This window comes from Mesoplodon mirus (genome assembly GCF_964341445.2).
Source record: "Mesoplodon mirus genome assembly, chromosome: 1".
Lineage (NCBI taxonomy): Eukaryota > Metazoa > Chordata > Mammalia > Artiodactyla > Ziphiidae > Mesoplodon > Mesoplodon mirus.
In genome coordinates this window covers 214,614,606-214,636,925 of record NC_138976.1, presented here as the reverse complement: position 1 = coordinate 214,636,925, position 22,320 = coordinate 214,614,606, and the positions used below count along the sequence as shown (strand labels likewise).

At 41.8% G+C, this 22,320-nt stretch overlaps 1 protein-coding gene across 2 annotated transcripts in view; it reads right to left on the bottom strand.

Moving 5' to 3' along the window:
• The window catches only part of LOC309800172 (contactin-associated protein-like 3), a 178,907-nt gene that overhangs the window by 114,856 nt on the left and 41,731 nt on the right, over window positions 1-22,320 (bottom strand). For both annotated transcript variants that reach the window (XM_082614073.1, XM_082614072.1), the window contains exon 3: window positions 17,606-17,799. In XM_082614073.1, the coding sequence (XP_082470199.1) occupies window positions 17,606-17,799 (194 nt within the window). The remainder of the gene's footprint in view (window positions 1-17,605; window positions 17,800-22,320) is intronic.

The following is a 22,320-nucleotide window of genomic DNA, read 5'->3' as shown; positions in this document are numbered from 1 at the left end:
TGTGAACAATCAAGGCCACTTGCTTCTGTTCTGCAGGTGACAGCCGAGCTAGGACACTAACCTGGGCACCTCTCCCCTGCATCCTCCTGTCATCCTTCCTCTCCTTTCCTGGTTGATTCTTGGCCTAAGGTAGTTCTTGAGGACCAGGCATTGGGTTCAGATTGATTTAGGGAATAATCTACATCTTGATGCATCTCGAGGGCTTCCTATGACTGAGGAAAGGACCAGTAAAGGACAGAGACTCAGGAAAAACGGATGCTCAGAGAGGTTGTGTCCAGATAAGAGTGCAGACAAGCAAAGGCTGGCCTAGAACTACTCTGTCTCTCATTTCCCTGAACCAAGACGCCTGCCCCAGGTCCTGAGCTGAGCAAGTCCACACCCCTTTATGAAGCAGGGAATGCGTTTGGTCCCACACTGAACTCCTCATCGCTGGCTTCCAAACCTCGAAGGAACATCTGTGTCTATTCTACATCTCACTCCTAGTAGGGAGACAGAATTCACAGAGGCACCAAACAATCCAGCATCTTTGTTTCTATGTGGAAGCTTGAGCAAAGATGGCAGACCCCTAAGAACAGAGCCACAGCCTGGGCTGGGACAACAGCAAAACCACATCACATAGATGTCCATTCAGGATCCTGAGGTCAGCAGTTCTCCAGGTCTTTTCAGACCACTGCCCTTGGGCGCACCCTCACCTCCTAAACCCAGCCCTAAGGGGACCCAGACTCGCCTCTGCCCCACCAAGAACACGATTGCGTTGTAAAGTCTTCCTCCCTCTCATCTTCTCTTTCTTCAGTGTGCTCTGGGAATCTATCTCACTGCAGGTAATTAATAATAATAATAAACAGGAAAATAAAGGGCTACTTCAATCATACGTTAGAATATTCCAGAGTAACACAGAAATTGACCATTGTGTAACTCTGAGCCTCAGTTTCTTCGTCTGTAAAATGAAGACACTCATGGAGAAAGATTAAATGATATGATGCACCTGAAATGCTTATAACCATGCCTGGCTCACAATAAACACTCAGTAAATGTTAGATACCAACCACGGTCCTTCACCTTGACACAAACTCCAGCCTCCCTTTCTAGATGCCACTCCTTGTAGTCCTCAGGAGTACTCTTTGCTCATTTTCCCACATTCCATTTGCCATGGGGTCCAGAAGCATTTCTTATCAATTTCTGGTCAATTCCAGATTAATCTTCTTCTTCCCTTACAAAAAGTGGGCACAACAAACAAAATGAGAAAGTGCCTCTTTTCTTTTACGATATGCATCGTTTGACTATAGCCACCTCTGTCCTTCCAGGCCACTGTCATGTTCACGTTGAGATATATTGGAGTTCTTACTCTGGAACCTGTGAATGTGAACTTATTTGGAAATCTGGTCTTTGCAGAAGTCACCAAGTTAAGATGAGGTCATGACAGTGGACCCTAATCCAATATGACCTGGGTCCTTACCAGAAGAGAAGAGACATGCACAGAGGGAAGATGAAATAAAGACACCGAGGAGAACACCCCATGATGGTGGAGGCAGTGATTGGAAGGATGAACTACAAGCCAAAGAACTCCAAGAATTACTGACAACATCATGAACTAAGAGAATCACCTGGAAGAGATTCTCCCAAGACCCTTGCCCTGCCTATGCCCTGCCAAGACATTGATTTTGGACTTCCAGCCTCCAGAATTATGAGAGAATAAATTTCTGCTGTTTTAAGCCCCTCATTGTCCAGTACTTTGTTACAGCAGCCCTAGGAAACTAATACAGGGATAGATTTAATTCTTTTCAGTTTAAAGGTGCCCTGTACTGTTTGACAGGGGAGGGTTTCAAAAGACCCTAGATACCACAGTCAGTTCCTTTAATAAGTGATTCCTGTATTTATTATTTATTTAATCTAAGGATAGAAAACCTATTGGCGATATAATTCACTGACCATTTCACTTATTATTACTTGGGGATATATGGATGAAAAAAGTGTTGCCACATTAATTTTGCATTCCATTCTGACGATATTTTTTGGTAACTCTCAAATTTTCTTCCAATAATGTAGGAGCTTTTCCCATGTCTGAATTTTCCATCAGTGGGAACTTTAGCTAATAAAGCGTTTGCTGCAGCATACACAAGAGCTCCCCAGGGGTCTCTTTCCACTGCTCAAGTAATTTTTCTCTTCTCTCTCTTCTAAAAAGGAAGGATAGTGGATCATTAAAATGTTCAAAGCTCTGAGAGGAAGATAAGCCATTCAGGTTGAATGATTAAGAACATTAAACAACACAGAAGAGAAGACATGCTAACATGCTAACACATATATATGGAATTTAAGAAAAAAAATGTTATGAAGAACTTAGGGGTAAAACAGGAATAGAGACACAGACCTACTGGGGGTGGGCTTGGGGATATGGGGGGGTGGGCTGTGACGGGGCGGGGGAGAAGCATGGACGTGTATACACTGCCGGGCGTGGGGTGGATGGATGGTGGGGGGTGACCGCGTGGCGCGAGGGGATCGGCTCGGTGCTTTGTGGCCGCCTGGAGGGGTGGGATGGGGAGGGTGGGAGGGAGGGAGACGCAGGAGGGAGGGGATGTGGGAACAGATGTATATGTATGACTGATTCACTTTGTTGTAAAGCAGAGACTAATTAAAAAAAAAAAAGGAGTTCAAATCCAAATAAACTTCATTAGTCTAATGCACATCAAACATTATTTATTTTGAACTTCTCTCCCTTGGCCATAGGTGTAGCGTGAGGCTAAGTTCTGGTATTTCCACCACCTGCCCTTCTTCGTTCTTATCCACAGCTCCTTCTAGAAAAATGCCCTGACCTTTGACTCTTCTTCAAAACTGCTCCTCCTTATCTCTTAACTGATCCCTCCTCAAGGACAAAGTGAAAGGTGGATTATGCCAATAAAATAAGCAGAGGGTTTCAAGCATACCACAGGGTAATTGGGAAAATGACTGGAAGATGAGTCATGTGCTTCAGGTCTGGAGCTCACCCTGTAGGTATTTAGGGTGCATGGCAGACAGAGGCACTCCTGTCCATGCATCCAAACCTCTGTAATATAATCTCAGAGACAGCTTATCCTATTATATGCCAGAAGAAAGTCACCTCACCATAAAACTCTTAGAAGAGAACATAGGCAAAACATACTCTGACGTAAACAGTACCAATGTTTTCTTAGGTCAGTGTCCCAAGGCAATAGAAATAAAAGCAAAAATAAACAAATGGGACCTAATCAAACGTACAAGCTTTTGTACAGTAAAGGAAACTATAAACAAAATGAAAAGACAACATACGGACTGGGAGAAAATATTTGCAAATGATGCAACCAACAAGGGCTTGATTTCCAAAATATACAAACAGCTCATACAACTCAATGACAACAACAAAACCCAATTGAAAAATGGGCAGAAAACCTAAATAGATATTTCTCCAAAGAAGACAAACAAATGGCCAACATGCACATGAAAAGATGTTCAGCATTGCTAATCATTAGAGAAGTGCAAATCAAAACTACAATGAGGTACCACCTCACACCAGTCAGAACGGCCAGCATTAAAAAGTCTATAAAAAACAAATTCTGGAGAGGGTATAGACAAAAGGGAACCCTCCTACACTGTTGGTGGGAATGTAAACTGGTGCAGCCACTATGGAAAACAGTATGGAGGTTCCTCAAAAAACTAAAAATAGAGTTGCCATATGATCCTGCAATCCCCCTCCTGGGCATATATCAAAAGAAAACTATAATTAGAAAAGATACATGCACCCCAATGTTCATTACAGCACTATTTACCATAGTCAAGACATGGAAACAACCTAAATGTCTATCGACAGATGAATGAATAAAGAAGATTTGGTACACATATGCAATGGAATACTACTCAGCCATAAAAAAGCATGAAATAATGCCATTTGCAGCAACACAGATGGACATAGAGATTATCATATTAAGTGAAGTAAGTCAGATAGAGAAACAGAAATATCAGATGCTATCACTTAAATGTGGAATCTAAAATACAACACAAATGAATTTATCTAGGAAACAGAAACAGACTCACAGACATAGAGAACAGACTTGCAGTTGCCAAGAGTGAGGAGGGGTGGGGGAGAGATGGATTGGGAGTTTGGTATTAGCAGATGTAAACTGTTATATATAGAATGGATAAACAACAAGGTCCTACTGTATAGTACAGGGAACTATATTCAATATCCTGTGATAAAACATAATGGAAAAGAATATGAAAAAGAATGTGTATATATACATAACTGAATCACTTTGTTGCATGGCAGAAATTAACACAACATTGTAAATCAACTATGTTTCAATAAAATTAATTTTTAAAAAAGAAGAAAGTCACCCAAAAAGGTTTTCCTTAAGTTGAAATAGTACTTATTCTTATCTATATCATCTAAAAGCCTGTATTAGGAATATATTCACCGTGGAAATGACTTAGAATCTACTTACATGAGGGAAACTCAAGTCTAAAGCCCAATTTGAGCTGAAAATCTCAAGTAAGTAAAGAGCATATTTTTATATTTTTTATGTTTAATAAAAAGGCCATATAAATGGTTTGACCTCTAACAGTTAGTACACAGATCTTATATTTGACATAATTTATGTCGAGTGTATAATTTGGGAAACAAGATCAGCACAAAAGCACCATGAAAGAGAAAAGACGATAACTGAAAGCATTCCAAACACCAGCACAGAGAGACTGAGCACTGTATAGTTCATGGTCATCCAGAAAGACATCTGGGAAATGGCACCATTTTGGAAGCTGTTCACGTGGTAGAGACATGGCTTAGTGAATACTGCCTCAGTTTCCCATGAACCTCCCTATGTGCTACAGGTAATGCAAAGGGTCCAGGATGGATGATGCTGCAGGCAGTGGGCTGCTTTAGAGGATCAAGCACCATGCTTGGGGGATTCACTGATCTTGTAATGAGAAGATGCAGACCCGCTCCTTGTCTGGGGGAGGTTGGCCTCTCATCTCTCAGGACTGCTGTTTCTCTAGCACACCCTGAGAATGGCCTGGATAAAGTGCAGCTAGAGCCTTCACTCTTAGCCTATCCAGAAAGAGCACACAGGCACTCAGGGTCCATGTGGATTGCATCTCCCCACATATCTTGAGGGTATTTCAGTGGGTAAGGGAACCAAATAAAAACACTCTTTAGGGGAGGATGCAGAGAAATTGGAACCCTTGTGGAAATGCAAAATGGTGCAGCCACTATAAAAAACAACATGAAGCTTCCTCAAAAAAAAGTAAAAATAGAATTAGCATAAGCTCCAGCAATTCCTCTGCCAGGTATATGTCCAAAACAACTGAAATCTGGATCTTGAAGGGATATTTGTACACCCATGTTTATCACAGCATTATTCACAATAGCCAACAGGTACAAACAACCCAATTGTCCATAGATGGATGAATAGATCTCTTAGTCCATTCCAGTTGATATAACAAAATACCACAGACTGGGTGTTTTATAAACAATAGAAATGTATTGCTCACAGTTCTAGAGGCTGACAGTCTGAGATCAGGGTGCCAGTAAGTTTGGGTGAGGGCCCTCTTCTGGGTCTCAGACTTTTGTTGCATTCTCTCATGTTGGAATCAGGTAGGGATCCCTCTGGAGCCTCTTTATGAGCCACTAAGCCCTTTCTTAGTGGAAGACTTAGTCGCTTCCCAAAACCCCCTACCTACTAATTCTGTCACCTTAAAGGGTTAGGATTTCAACATATGAATTCTGGTGGGATACAAACATTCAGACCATGGCAACTGAAAAACCAAATCTGGTATATACATACAATAGAGTATTATGCAGCCCTAAAAAGAAGGAAATTCTGTCATGTGCTATAATATGGATACTCAAGGACATTATGCTACTTGAAATAAACCATCACAAAAGGACAAATACTGTATGATTCCACAAATATGAAGTATCTAAGGTAGTCAAAATCATTGAAACAGATAGTAGAGAGATGGTTGCCAAGGGCTGAGGGGATGGGGAGGGAAATTTGTGTTTAGTGGGTTTAAGCTTGTTTTACAAGATGAGAAAGATCTAGAGATCTATTCCACAACAATGTGAATATACTTAACACCACTGAACCGTACACTTAAAAATGGTAAGGATGGTAAATTTAATGTTATTCTTTTTTACCACAATTAAAAAGCTATTTTGTATTTCCTTTGTTTTTTTCCTCTAATCCTTTCAAAACCTGGTATTGAATTGAACAGCAATATACGCATGTCATTTAAAAATACCATTCATTGCATACTCATGGCATATCTTTACCCAGAATGAGAAATGCTATTAATAATTTGTCTTGTATGCTTCCAGAAATAGTCTCTATATATTTACATGCACATATACGTATATGTTCATCTTGGAAATTTCTAATGGAAGCACAATAAATACATCCCTTTTCCTAGCTGTAAAAAAAAAAATGTTTCTTAAATCTCTTATTATGAATAAATGTATTTGATAACCTTGTACACATGAAAGTTAAATAATGTTTTAAACCAATGTTACCTCAAATAAATAGATCAATTAATTAAATAACCTCATTGTCTTCAAAGGAATGAATTCCATATAATATTATATTATTCCATAAAATGGAGTATCATAATTTATTTGTGTTCACCTATTGACAGAAAACTGGATCTTGACTGTAAACAATGCACTTAGTCTTCTCACAGGCACTTTCTGTGCACCTCTGAGTGTTCCCGTGGGACTAACTCCTAGAAGTAGAATTTTTACTTGGTGTAGACGATATACTGACAGGACTTAAAAGCATTGCTCCTTTTGCGCTGTCATCTTCAGCACTCTAAATAGTGGGTGCTTTTGAACGCTTAAGTTTATAGAAATTGTCCTCCAAGGACGTGCATAATGCTGTGATAAACATGGGTGTACAAACATCTCTTCAAGATCCCGCTTTGGGTATATACTTTGGGCATATACCCATCTAATGCCATTTTATGCTCCTACCAGCACTGTCTGAGAGTGCTTGCTTCCCATGGCCTAAGGAAGAGGATCCCCATCCTGTATCATCACTTTATTCATCTCCAACATGAATGTTCTGTACTGTGGTAAGGTGGTTTGAGTGTGGGCCCTGCAGCCAGACAGCTAGGGTTCAAATCCTTGTTACATCACTAACTAGTTCTGTGATTTGAGGATAGTGAACTTGAACTTTTCATGCCTCAGTATCCTTTTCTGTAAACTGGGCATAAGAGGGTTGTTGTGAAGATGTGTTTAATAAATATGTTAAAGCACATGAAGCAGTGTCAGGCACTCACTAAGTACTCAGTATAACACTTCTTATTGGTTTAATATTTTTCTTTAAATTGATTCTCTTTTTAACCTTAGTTTTATGTTAAATGCTATGCAATAATATCATAATCAGATGTGTACTATTTATATCTTATTCTGAAAGACATCAAATTACATGCATACATTTAAAATGAAAAGAAAGTTTTTCTAGGACACAATTTGAAAAGGACTGTCCTAAGCAAGAGTATTAGCAAAGGTTTTGTGCAGTTCAAGTGTGAGAGGTTACATTGTGTCACACTGATGTTGTAATTTTTATTTCTTCATACTGGATCCATACATCATACCTTAAATAGATACGAAGTAGACTAGACCAGGGGTAAACAACCTAAACCCAGAACCAGCTGGCTGTGTGGCTTTTTAAATAAAGTTTTATTGGAACACTGCCACACATTCATTTACATATTGCTTCTGGCTACTTTCACGCAACAGCAGAGTTGAGCAGTCACAACAGAGACTGCATGGCCTACAAAACCAAAAATATTTATTATCTGTCCCTTTATAGAGAAAGTTGGCTAGCCCCTGGTCTAAACCAATATTTCTCTCTGTCTGAGACCCTTAAACATGCTTGAACAGCATCCAGCTTCTCAACTGCTGCCCTAATCTTAACTACTCTGAAAAAGTTTGAGGTTTGCTGATCAGAAATTCTCAACATCTCAGAGTTTTGAGACTGCGATATTAATATTAAAAAAGTACTCAAAGCCTGTTTTCCTCTTTTGCAAAATTTTAAAGTTTCATCATTGCTTTTGTCTATACAAATTTATAAAATGTGGTCTGCATCAAAGGCAGAAAATTGATCTAACTGTTAAGTGGCATAGGACTGCAGAGTGCAGAAACCATAGGAGTTATCAAGGGCTGTGAACACAGCAGTACTCTAAACACTCCACCTCTGCTGTGGGCCATTTTCTCAAGATCCCAATTAGTTTGGTACCAAACCACTTGAGTGTTTTATGTCAAAACAACAGACCCAGGAAATCACCCATGAATAGCCTGAAGTACATACCATATCCGTGCATTCTGTACATTTACATTATGTGGGAAAATTGTAGAATTTGTAGACTTTGCCTGTCGTTCCCTATGAGACCCACGATTAGTACAACATCCTATGAAGCTAAGCTGCCAGAACTGCAGTCACGAGGAAGAATTTCCATGAAATCCTGGTGAGATGCTCCCTGAGCTGTCCTGCCTTCCACCTTCCTAAAACTTGTCTCAGCAACACTTCCTTTCAATGCGTCTGCTGCTGGAGCACCTTTTTTTTTTTGTAAAAATTCACTTTTTCCTTCATTTACTTTTCTTGATTAAAAACAATATTTTTGCCATCTCCCAAATGAATAAAAAATTCTACTTAGAAAGCTATTTCCCCCACAACTCTGCCATACTCTGTTCATATTACTGTTTAAGATTTACCTTTTTCATAAAATATACCCTAATTTCCATATATCTCTAATAACACCACTTCTGCAACTACTTCATTCTGTGAAAAGTAAAACTGTAATTTGTAAGATGTCTCAAGAGTTGCTATTTATTCTGCTACATATTTAAAATTCGACTCACCACCACATCCCTCCCTCCCAACCTGATAACACGTGGCAATTCAAATGAGCAAAATCGTTACTTTTGCAAAGCAATAAAGTAGGTACAGAGGATATCGGGATAAACCAGCTGTAGTCCCTGATGCCAGAATTGAGGTGAAATAAGCACGAGGTGAATAAATATGGCAAAAGAAACGTAATACTTGAGAAATAAAAATGAAAAATCCTAGGAGTAGAAAAAGAAGGCAGTGTCTACACAATTTTAGTACAGAGTAAAGGGGATCTGAGTGAAGGTTTTCAGGTTGGGAAGGACTGTAATCGACAAATGAAGGAAGGATGCTCCACACCCGCCGAATGCAGCTGGCCCTGGCAAGAGGCAGTTGTTACTGGATCCTGGGTTTCCAGGGACCCATCCGTTACTTTGTGGTAGCAGCTCGGATGTCTCATTCACTTCTCTGCCTCAACCTTTTCAGCTGCTCTGAGAGTTTTCGACAGACCAAATCCAGCTTTTATCTCTATTGTCACTGAGACCTGCAATGAAGGGCAAATGGAACCACCTCTCTCTCGGGTTCAGTAGGGCATCTTCCTTGTACAACTTTGTGGGGAAAAGTGTTAAGCCTCTTGTTACACTTAGGCTTGGCACCGAAAGCCTCCCATCACACAAGCAGCATCACACAGCTGGCTAAGTTTTTTGTTTGTTTGTTTGTTTTTGTTTGTTTTTTGTGTTACGCGGGCCTCTCACTGTTGTGGCCTCTCCCATTGCGGAGCACAGGCTCTGGACGCACAGGCTCAGCAGCCATGGCTCACGGGCCCAGCCGCTCCATGGCATGTGGGATCCTCCCGGACCGAGGCACGAACCTGTGTCCCCTGCATCGGCAGGTGGATTCTCAACCACTGTGCTACCAGGGAAGCCCCTAAGTTTTGAGAATCTGTAATAGGCCTGGCCCTCTGAGGAGATTAATCCCTGACCTAATGGCTCTCAGAGCCCAGGAGGGGGAGACATGTACAGAAAATTCAACTGTGGTCCACAATGGTAAGTGCAATCAACAAGACTGTCCATGGTACAAAGTCACTGCCTCGGGGATCAATGCGCTTGACGTAATGAGGTGAATGGTTAGGAAGGAGAGGGCCGTGTCCCTGACAAGGCCAAGTACATGGAAGAGATCGATACAAAATCATTGAAATGCCGCTCCTATTCTGACCAAAACCACCCAGTCTCAGAGCCAAACTTGAAATCGGCAAGCCTGGAGCTGGCACAAGCCCCAGACAGCCAAGGCACACCCTGCAGACCCTTCTTTGCAACGTCCTACCTGATGTGGGGCTTGGTTCTGTTGAGTCATCAACTCATTAGCAATAAATGTATTAACCTAGACCTGAAATAAACCAACCTATATTTAAATGACTAAATTAGCAGGAATCTCTGTCAAGAGAATTTCCGCTCCTTATACCAAGAGAGCGTCACACTTAGCAGAGTGTCTGCTTCCTTACAAACAAACCCTCCTTATCTCTGAGTCCAGTTTTTCTTATTATGATTTGACACGGTTCTTATCCCTCTTTATTTTGAAACTACACAGTCATATGATCTTTCTATTTATACCAAGTAAACATAATTCTTTTAAACCTGAATCCAATATTCTTTATTAATTTGATTATGCAATATTTCAAACATCCCCCAAAAACAGATATACATGTGCTGATAATCTAGATTTATTTTAACAAGGTAAATATTTTTCCATATATGCATCAGCTCTTTCTCTTAAATAAATGAAGTGGTGCAGGTATAACAAACGGTCCCCATCCCAACCCCCATGCTTCCAGTATTTCCCTGTCTTTTTTCTGCCCTGCAAATTTGGGGTCACCTTTGTTGCTCTCTTTGAGCACTTTGAGATTGTTGTGAAACTTTCAATACAATATTAATTAGCCTCATTAATTAGTCTACTTGGTGTTCTAGGTTGGAAATGATCTAAAGAAGAACAAAGTTTCAAACGATTTGCTATGTCTATCTTATATTCATTTAAGGACATACTGCTACCTATTTTTTCAAGGTGAAAGAAATCTATTAAATAGAATTATTATACTAGAACTTATGTTTATTTCAAGTAATTTCTTTTCTTATTTTTCTCAAATATATTTTGCCGGTCCTTTCTTAGAAGAATGCCTTTTTCACACAAAGGGCCTGCATAGGAAGAAAAATCCACTTAAATTCTAGGTTTCATTCAATGCATTTTGAATAACAATTTCCATCTTAAATTCATAAAGGATATAACTTCTGAATTAGAGTTCTGATGAGTTTTTAATATGAAGAATAAACTCCTAAAGAATGCAGAGTATAGAGATTCAGGAAATATTATAGTTCTCAAAGATAGGACTAACTTTAACCACTTGATTGTTATTCACTGATAACAATGAGAAAATACTTGGGCTCCACCCCCCTAGGTTGGTGACTATCAGGGAGAAAGAGGGTGTCCTGCAGTCAAAGGGCACTGGAGCAAGGTTCCTGAGGTTCTGTTACAGAAAGCATCACCTGTTCAGGCTAACACATGTGTGGGATAAGCTGCATCCTTGAGCAGGGGGCACAGTCCCCTCTGATCCAGGCAGCTGGAGGATAGTTAAGGGGCAAAACAATTCCCGCCAAAGATGGGACTTGGTTCATCCCAGTCAGTGCTTCTCACAGTCTAGCTTGGACTGGAATCACCTGCTCATCTTGTTAAAATGCAGATTCTATTCAATAGGTTGGGGTGGGGGCTGAGATTCCATATTTGTATCAAGATCCCAGGTGATGCTGCTGGTCCGTAGGTTACATGTTGAGTAGCAGGACTCATGGCAATCTAGGTCCTTTAATTCACAGAGAAAAAGGGAAGGCGAGGAGTAGAAAGATAAGATGTATAAGAAGAGGAAAGCAGAGAAATAGAAAAGAAAGCAAAAGGTCATGGAGAGAGAGTGAAAGAGAGAGCGAGAGAGACAACGAACAGGAAATTTGATAATATGGCCCTCCCAGCATCCCTCCCTTCTAAGTGCCCCCATTAGGGTGGACATAAAGTCTTTACATGGCCCCACCCACCAATCCAGGGGCTTCGGTGCTAAGTGTAGGGTGGGCTGGGAGCCGTCCTGATCAGATCAGCTCTTCACAGGTGGTGAGATCTGAGACTCCCCTCAGCCAGAGCCAAGTAAGTCCGAGCATGTCCTCAGATTTTTGAACCAATGTAGGAAAATGAATGCCAGAAGCGAATCCACAGAAGGCACAGGGCATGGCTGCCTCTTAGTTACACACATGCCAGAGACCCAGCTGAATCCTCCCTTCTCCGTGTGGTCAGATTCCCAAATTACCTAGACTGATTCAAGCTGATTTTCTAGAATTTGTAACAATACAGATAGAAGAGGGATACAGGGGAAAATGGAGAGAGAAGAGAGAAATAAGGAGAAAAATATTTAATGATAGGTGAAAAAAAATAGACAAGGAAAGAATAGAAGGATAGAGGAGAAGAGGGAGAAATAGTAAGGAGATGAGAATGAAGACAAAGTATTGATAAAACAGAAGAAAAAACAACCAGGAATTGCAGGAGGAAAGGTCCTCATGGTCAACAGGGACCCAGTGGTCCCTGGGCCAGATGAGCCTCAACAGAGGACACCATTGCAATGGACGCCATTAGCCACAGTCTCCCGAGAGGAGAGGTGGGTATTGGCCTGGCTCTCATAGAGTCAGCCCATTGTTCCCAAACAACTGGAATGGGGAGGGAGAAAACACAGAGTCAGGGCAGGCAGGTGGTCTGGGAAGGACAAGGCTTGCTATAGGGTCCCAAGAAGACAATAGGTGCCCAGGAGGGTAGTGATGGAGCTGCCACAACACCCCTCTAGAATACTGCCAGCGCTCTAGACTGCCCACTCATGGACCTCTCCTGCCCACCAGGGAGGCTCACAGACCCAGACTCAGAGCAGGACAGTGGTTGGAGCCCACACCTCTCTCCAGCCTGGTCCAGAGGCCCCCAGGGAGCTCAGAGCTCACATTAGCTTGCAGGTAAGAATCCTGGTTCGCAAGCACTGCCCCACAAAATTCTTATAATGAATCTAAGAGTCACAGTAGATTGATGTAAGTGTTTGCTGACATATTCTCAGGGAAACAGTAGAAAATAAACATTAGTGAACTTTGTCAGTGATCACTGATCTGTTGCATTGCTCACTTCGGTGCTGTTCTATGATCCTCAGTGTCCTAAGACTCTGGCTATTTTCTGATTTAGTTGGGCTGAAGTTGCAAACTCATCTTCTAAGTCCTATGGATGTTTAGCATCAAGCTTGGTCAAGCCACCTGGTTTACTAAATGACCGATATAAACCATGATTGTTCACATCGTATAGGAGATGCACCCTTTCTAAACTTGTTCGAACAGTGATACTTCTTCCACTACATTTCAAGTGAGGACATTTACTCTGCACATCAAAAGAGTTTGTATGTCCTGAGATGTAATGCATCCCTTGGTGAGAGATGGTGATGCCTTTTCTGTCATGTAAGACACATTCCTATATTTCCATTTAAATAAAACCCTTTTGGAATGTATTTCAGAGATCTGAGTATTTGTTTAATTTATTTGGTTATTTTCACATAGAAATCCAGTTCAGCCATGGAAGCAGTCACTCATTAAGAAAAAATATTAAAGTGGAACATATCGCCAGTGAAGAACATAATTTCTTTTTTCTTTTTTTTTTTTTTGCGGTACGTGGGGCCTCTCACTGTTGTGGCCTCTCCCGTTGTGGAGCACAGGCTCCGGACGCGCAGGCTCAGCGGCCATGGCTCACGGGCCCAGCCGCTCCGCGGCATGTGGGATCTTCCCGGACCGGGGCACGAACCCATGTCCCCTTTCTGCATTTGGTATCCTTTCCTAGCAAACACATTTCTCATTGGATCTGAATATGTTTTCCAGAGTCACATGAAGTCATGTTGCAGGGGTATCTGAGCACCTGCTCGCAGTTGGTGTGTCACAGGTGTCCCCCGTGAGAGGCTGCTGCCCCGCCATCACTAGTGTAGCTCTCACCCGCAGCAGTGTCCCCAGCTTGTGGCCTCGCTGATGTAACCTTGACCCCCAGCAAGGAAGACTGTGTATTGGCTTTCTTCTCAGGAAGCCTCCTACTTTTATAAGAAAGTCCAAATCAAGCACCCCTTCTCTGGCCTTAAAAGTTTTGTGGGTATTCTCCCTGTCGTAATTTTTTTTCATGACTTTTCTTGTTCTTCTGGGTCGATCTGCTGTCTGTGTTAACTTTGTCCACTAATACATGTTAACTCTTTCCAAATTCCGAAAACTCTGAGAAAAAGGTCTATCCTAACGCCTTACTGAAAATGGACATGAGATGATAATAAGACAAAAGGTCTTTACTTCTGTTACTTTGGGCAAGTTGTCCATATGCTTTGCCACATGTTTGCCATGGAATATTAATTAATATGTGAAATGCAATGTATAACTCTCTAAATTCTCAAAAGTATAAAATTGAGACGTGGCTGGCCACAAAGTCTTTGACTAAAGGATTTGAGGACTGCAGGTCCAGTTACTGAAGGTTAGTTATCCAAATTGATTTTCTTAAAAAAAAGACGGCTTCCCTGGTGGCGCAGTAGGGCTTCCCTGGTGGTGCAGTGGTTGAGAGTCTGCCTGACGATGCAGGGGATGTGGGTTTGTGACCCGGTCCGGGAAGATCCCACATGCCGTGGAGCAGCTGGGCCCGTGAGCCATGGCCGCTGAGCTTGCACCTGCGCGTCCGGAACCTGTGCTCCACCACGGGAGAGGCCACAACAGTGAGAGGACCGCGTACCGCAAAAATAAATAAATAAATAAAATACCTGTGTTCCTCCTGGAAGTCTGGAATTTTGTTACATGCAAGGCAGAGGGTGCCTACATGACCAGCCCCCAGTACATGAGCTCCCCTGGTTGGTAATATTCCATGTGGGTTGCTATAACTCACTGCTGGGGGATTATGCTAGTCCCGTATGACTTCCCTGGGAGAGGACTGTAGAAACTTGGGCCTGATTTCCTATGGACTTCACCCCATGCACCCTCTTCCTTTGCTCATTTTGCTCTGTGTCTTTTCACTGAGCTAAATCATAGCTGTATGACTACACACTGGTCCTGTGAATCCTCCCAGCAAATCATAGAACCTGGGGAAGGTTCTAGAATCTCCAGACACCTTGAAGGACAAGTCTTCCCCAGAGCCTCCAGGAAAAATGCCCTAAGCAGAGAACCCAGCCAAGTCTACTGTACTTTAGACCTACAGAACTATGACATAATAACTCTGTCTTGTATTAGGTCACTAAATCGATGAAAAATTTTTTTTTTTTTTTTTTTTTTTTTTTGCGGTACGCGGGCCTCTCACCGCTGTGGCCTCTCCCGTTGCGGAGCACAGGCTCCGGATGCGCAGGCTCAGCGGCCATGGCTCACGGGCCCAGCCGCTCCGCGGCATGTGGGATCCTCCCAGACCGGGGCACGAACCTGCGTCCCCTACATCGGCAGGCGGACTCTCAACCACTGCGCCACCAGGGAAGCCCCCACTCATTCGTTTTAATTCAGCAAACATTTACCAACGTGCTTGGCCCCAGGCACCATGAAGTGCTGGGGACACAGGGAGGGGTGCAAGCTGAGCAGGAGTGTAAGGCAGGCCACTTTACCCATGTTTACCGTGTGACAGGATGGATAGGATTGAGGGGTCCATTTCTGTCCTCCCCTGCATGATCTAGGATTAATAATGCCACTATATTCTTGACCCTACTTCCCCAAGGGTGCCTGACCTTTAAAGAAATCAACAGATGGTGATGCTTACATATGATTCCTCTCCAACCTGCTTAACTAAAAACAAGAATTTTTAGAGTTGCTCAATCAGATGGGATTGGAGCGGGGCAAAAATATGAACCTTAATTAATACAATGAAGAATAAGTAGGCATTAACTATTAGTTAACTAATTTTGAGAAATAATATTTAATTTTGAACAAACGTTCTCTATGTAAGAAGATGTTTCATTAAGCTTTAAGTTACTTAAGCAATATTGACCTTAACCCTGCTTTGGACTTGGTGTTCTTAGAAGGAGCAAAACATTAATATCTGCTTCTGATCATACACATGGCAATTACTTGTTTGGAAACCTTAGGTCAGCCAGCCCTAAAAACACTCCCATATCCCCTCCCACTTTGTTCTTTTATCTAGTATTAGACAACTAACTAGTTTTTCTTGATTCAACTTGCATCAACATTTATTGGCTGACTAATAAAAGCTCCAGGGATAAGAAATTAAGTAGACCACAATCTGTTACGTTATAATAAGTTATAGAGTTCTAAGGAAATTCAAATGAGGGCAGTTTGTTACCCAATGAATATTATCATTTTGTTGCCTGTTAGTTTTATAGATAAGCTATGTGCTAAGACATACGGCTTTTTAGCTGACAATTTTCTTCTTACCCTGAATTAAGAAAAAAAAATTTTTTTAAGTTATACAACTTCTTAGCCTAAATTAAATGGAAGATACACTGTGTATTTTTTATTGTGGTAAGATATACATAACAAAAAGTTTAGCATTTTAGCCACTTTTAAGTGTACAGTTCTGGACATTGACATTCACATTGTTGTGCAAACATCACCACCCTCCATCTCAAGAACTTTTTCATCTTCTCAAACTGAAACTTTGTCTCCATTAAAGCACTTACAGTCCATTCCTCCCTTCCCCCGGCTCTTGGCAACCATCTAAATTATATTTTTAATAAGAAGAAAAAAGTTATTTCTTCTCCACCTGATGAATCTTCTTCAGGCCACACCCCATCAGCCAACTGCAAACCTGCTGCAGACCTTTACAACACTCTACTTTTAGAGCTTCTCATTCAGAGCAGACTGTGATTTAAAGATATGAAATGCTAAATATATAATAAATTACATATATTTTAATATTCAAAAAGTTAAGCAAACAAAATTTAATTCTTCTCAAAGGAGCATGGATATGTAATCAAAAGTAGAAACTATGTCATTGATGTAAAATAGTTATGCTTCCAAAGAATCCTAGGGATCTATTGTCCATAAATTACAAGGGGCCACATGGTGCCCAAGTTCCTGTTGGAGCAGGAACTCAACACATCCCTCATACAAGTACTCCACAGAGAGACTCTCCATTACATCTATTTTTACATGTTCAGGGTCTTTCAGAAATTTCATTTTATCAGAGGGCATAGAGAAAATGAATTTGCTTTATTTAAAAATGCTGAGGCATGGGCTTCCCTGGTGGCACAGTGGTTGAGAGTCCACCCCCCGATGCAGGGGACACGGGTCTGGGAAGATCCCACATGCCACGGAGCAGCTGGGCCCGTGAGCCATGGCTGCTGAGCCTGCGCGTCTGGAGCCTGTGCTCCACAACGGGAGAGGCCACAACAGTGAGAGGCCCGCGTACCACAAAAAAAAAAAAAAAAAATGCTGAGGCAATATAAACTACTGTGTTTGTTATAAAACAAAAATAAAATCAGTTGTACGTGACTTATTTATTCCTTAGACTTCACACCATTTAAAGGAATAATGGGAAGACACTTTCAATATTTCGCTACATTATAAAATTGTTTTACTTTTACTTATTTCATAAATTAGCCATGGACGGTGTATTCTGGAATGTCACATGTGGCTTACATTCAGTGGAAACATTTTCAGGTAACTTAGGAGGCTCTGTTTCTATGCTTGACCTGACAGATGGGGAGCAACATGCAGTAACTGGCATAATTCATACTCCGACAGACTGCTTTTCAGTAAAGCACATACCCAGATGCTCTCCTCTCGTCGATATTGCTTCCAGTTCCTTCCGCCATCGCTGAACATGAGGAGGTAGCTGGTCACCCAGTCGGAACTCCCGTATCCTCCCTGGGTGGCCACAGCTGTGACCTCCATTCTTTCTCCAAGGTCAATCTGCAGCCACTGGTATTTATTTGACACAAGGGGAGACCAGCCACCAGCTCCTTTTTGTGGGAATAAAAATAAGAAAACCGGTAAAGACAGAGAAATCTTTGAAATCTATATTAACCTGTAAGAATGGGATCATAAATAAGATTTATGAAAATCATAGTTTCAAATTCTGCATTATATAATGCTTCATAATTATACAAACACACTCACACACACAAACACAAAATAAAAACACAGGTTAAATGTTAATGGATGAAGCCTATATTAATTGTTTTGTTTCTTAGTTCATAACCCCTGACTCTCTGGTATTGGGGTGTCCCGCTAAGTGAAATTGCTTAATGTAATAGGTGGACAACTAAACACCATGCCATTACATCAGTGCTTGGAACTAGTGTCTTTATTGGCTTCAATGCATGACTTGCCCTTTGTTGGACATAAAGGAAAATAAAGCTAGAATACCTTAATTCTGGATTCCCAGAATGAGGAAGTATAATGTTGAATGTTGGGATAACAAAGATGGCTATGGCATAGCCCTACACTCAAGGTGCTTACAGACTCATAGGAGAAGCAGACATTTCACAGAACAACTTGAACTGTAATATGGGAGGGGTGGAGGTGAAAGTGATTTCTGTGCAGGGAGGGAGAGCTCTAGAAAGGCAGCGAGGAGGGTGAGAGAACCCAGAGGAAGTGAATGAGGAGGAGTTTCGCAGGTATTCAAGACAATAGCTGCAGAGTGGAAATTACTGTGCTTTGTTTTCTCCAGTGCCTGTGAGAAACCGAAGAATTAGGGATACCTGTGAATGTATTATTGATATATTTTGTTCTTCTAGTTTAACAGAAACATGAGTTTTGAATTTGGATGTAGATGTCATATTAAATTTTCTGAATCTAAATGATTATGCAATATAAAAATTGGGAAACAGGTTTGAAATGCATTCTGGAACTGATATTTTGCTAATTACCTGTGTCTAGAAAACACAGTGTCATGTAAATAGTCCCTAACACAAAATACTAGCTTTAAAAACATTATTCCCCAGGCTTCCCTGGTGGTTCAGTGGTTGAGAGTCCGCCTGCCGATGCAGGGGACACGGGTTCGTGCCCCGGTCCGGGAAGATCCCACGTGCCGCGGAGCGGCTGGGCCCGTGAGCCATGGCCGCTGAGCCTGCGCGTCCGGAGCCTGTGCTCCACAGCGAGAGAGTCCACAACAGTGAGAGGCCCGCGTACCACACACACACACACACACACACACAAATTATTCCCCATTGTCCTGACATCTAATTTGAGGCTGTCATAATAAGGTCTGACACTTTAGACAACGTTTATTATCTTTTGATTAGGGGCTCTTATTAGCATCCATGTCCTGTTTACAAAAGCTGTTACGACCAAGTACACGTCAGGTGGTGTGTGACATGGTTCCAAGACAGCTCAAAGGAAAATGGAGGTGGAGCACTTACATCAGGGTGTGGAGGTGACACTAGCAAGTGGGCACATGTGTTGCTTCACTATGGCCTCTGTTAACTGCACGACATGTATAACCCTTAGCAAAATGTAAAGCGTACAAATTCTTTAACACTCATATTCTTTCTAAGACTTCCTCATTTCCTGCCATCTTTATTCCAAAATTCCAAAATTGCCTCTCAACCACAAGCACAATGTCTTTTCCTTTGATCCACATCTTAAACACGCTACAACTCTGGTGGTTCTGTAATGCATTTTTAAACTTTTTATTTTGAAATAATTTCAGATTTACAAATGAGTTGCAAGAATTCCTGTCTACTTTTTACTCAATGTGTCCTAATGTTAATATCTGACATCACCATGGTATTTTGATCAAACCTAAGCTATTAACGCTGGTACAACGGTCCCAAAACGACAAACTTTATTTTGATGTCTCCAGTTTTTCCAATCACTCCCTTTTTCTGTTCCAGGATCCCACATTACATTTAGTCACCTTGTCTCCTTAGTGTCTTCCAACCTGTGACAATTTTCAGTCTTTCTTTGTCTTTAATAACAAGGTTAATCACCACCCAACACCTCCCACCTACTTCTACTGATTTGTGCAAAGGTTCCATCTAATGTTTGATGAATTCTAAGTCCTTCTGGGTTCTAGCTGAGTGTTAACTAATAGTCCCAAGGAACATGACTCTGCAACTGCCTGTAATTTTATAATAATTGCCCAAAGAAGTCAGAAATTAGGTGTTGGCATTTAGCTGATCATTTTAACTTAAAGGTTCTACATTTGAAGTTTTATATGAATCCGTTTAAATCTCTGAGAAACTGCTAAATGTCCTGTATTCTTAGTATCAAAGTTGTAAAGAATGTACTGAAGATACTTTTTCTTTTTGCGTTTCACAATCTTTCTCTGTCATCTTTAATCTCTCTTGAAGCAGGAAGTATCATTAACACGGGTACCACATGTACAGAAATGCAACAGAGTAAAAAGCATCAGCATGCTTCCAGCCTGTTGCCCTGGGACCAGCCTCTCCCACAGATGCAGCCACATCTCTGTCAACCACTCTTCAACATCTGCAGGTAATCAACCTTGAACATGTCATATTCCTTACCGGTGGTGAGAAGGTGCTACTGGTATGCAAAATTAAGCTATCTGATTAAGTAGGTACTCTGATAAAGTAATGAAACTGCAGAATTCCCTGTGCTGCAAAGGAATTCATTTCAGCTGGATAACACAGCCACCCCAGACCCCTGTAGGGTGATGATGTGAGTTACTGTGCATTCGCCCATGCACGCAGTCCACTGGGGTAGATGCCCTTTTTTCTAATGACTGGAAAAAGTGGGAAATGCACAAATATAACCTGAGGACTGTTAAGGAACACTGAACAGTTTTACTGAGCGGTAAGGGAGATCACTGTTCTGTAATGGAAAACAAAACAAAATACACTGAAACAACATTAAAGTGGGTACGCTTGAGCACAGCCACCCCACCAGCTGGCAGCCGCAGAGCAGCGGTTCTGAAACTGATCAGCCTGCGTTATTAAATGTTGCAAATCTTCAGTAAATTCCCCCTGGGAACGAGCACCCCCTGAAAACAGAGCCCAGGAATTTGCAATTACTGTTTTGGAGTCACCAGTGCTGAACCCACAAGAAGGGCACTTGCCCTCCCACCCAGCTCTTCCCCTGACCACACCACAGACTGTCTTTTTCCATTGTCACCCTCCTGTCTCCTGCCTCAGCCCCTTAGTTGAATAAAGTGTCACAACTTATACAAAGGAAAACACGTCCAGAGGGTCTGACTTGCACAGAACAAGGTTCCACAGCTTAGGACACTGAACACAAAACATCCCTCCCAGCAAAGTGTGATAGGTATGCTTTAGGGCTGCAATGAGAACTCAAGAAGCTGTGTTAGAGCATCTGGCACAATACTTTCTCTCCCATACACGACCACAAGACGGGAGACAGTCATGGTGAAAGAGGGGTGACATCCAGAGTGTGGGGCATTGCAGTCTTGTCATTACTGAATGGCCCGTTACCTGCCACTTTATACTAGATAAAGGAGAGAAAATGAGGAAAGCCAAAACTTGTCACAAGCATGTGATGTGTTCAGGACCCTCCCAGATGCTCTAAGTGCTACTTCACAACTCCTCCATGCACCAGGCAAGTGGGACAGGTGTTACAATCTCTGCTTTGCAGACAAGCAAAAAACAATCATTTTAGGTTCGGGTGAGGGTATTTTATTAAAGCTTAGCTCCCTTTTCATTCTCTACCCCTTCTAAGAACATATCCCTGTGATTTGTCAGTTATTCAGTATTGTTTGCTTATCAATAGCCAGACTGTCTTTTATATTGATACACTGGCAGATATATTGGAAGGTTTCTGTCTCTAGTTATCCCTGTGTGATTGTTTCCCCCACCTTTGGTTGGCTCAGACACAGGCAGTGATTTGTGTCTCTGGGGAGAGGAAAGGCTGAACAGGAAACTCTCAGCTAGGGCCCTAATTATTCTGGTCACTGATCAAGATGAAAATGACCCCTACTCCTGGTGGCCACGGGGCATGCACTGTCGTAATGAGTGTCAGCTTTGTGCAGAGGGGGAAATTACCCAGAGGTGAAAAGGAGAATAGCTCATGCCTTCTTCAAGTTGGAACAAGGTCCAGAGCAGAAAGATACCTAAGGGAGCAAAGTCAAGTGGGATAATTTGAAGTGAACAGACTCACCTATCTCCAGGGCATCTAAATGTCAAGCAAGTAAATAGCTAAATTGAAATGGTAACCGAGGGAAGTTTCCCTCCAAGATCTTCATTACATTGTCTCAAATGGGAGCTCATCAAGCTCTGTGTATTTCTTTCCTCACTTAAATGCATCTTAATTCACAGAAAACTCATTCCAGAGTCCAGGCAGGGCTGGGTGAGTGGGGAGAGGGTGAGATAAGCAGGAGTGACCGATGTTCCCAGGAAAAAGGGGCCATAGGGCGGCAGGCCCTGGGGATGCTCCCTGACCATCCCACTCAGAGATCTCTGGGATTTATATATTGATGTTTTTGTCACAACCCTGCCTACATTGCTGAGGGAAATTTAAGCATTTGCTTCAGCTCTGATTTCTTAAGGAGCAATTCCAACTAT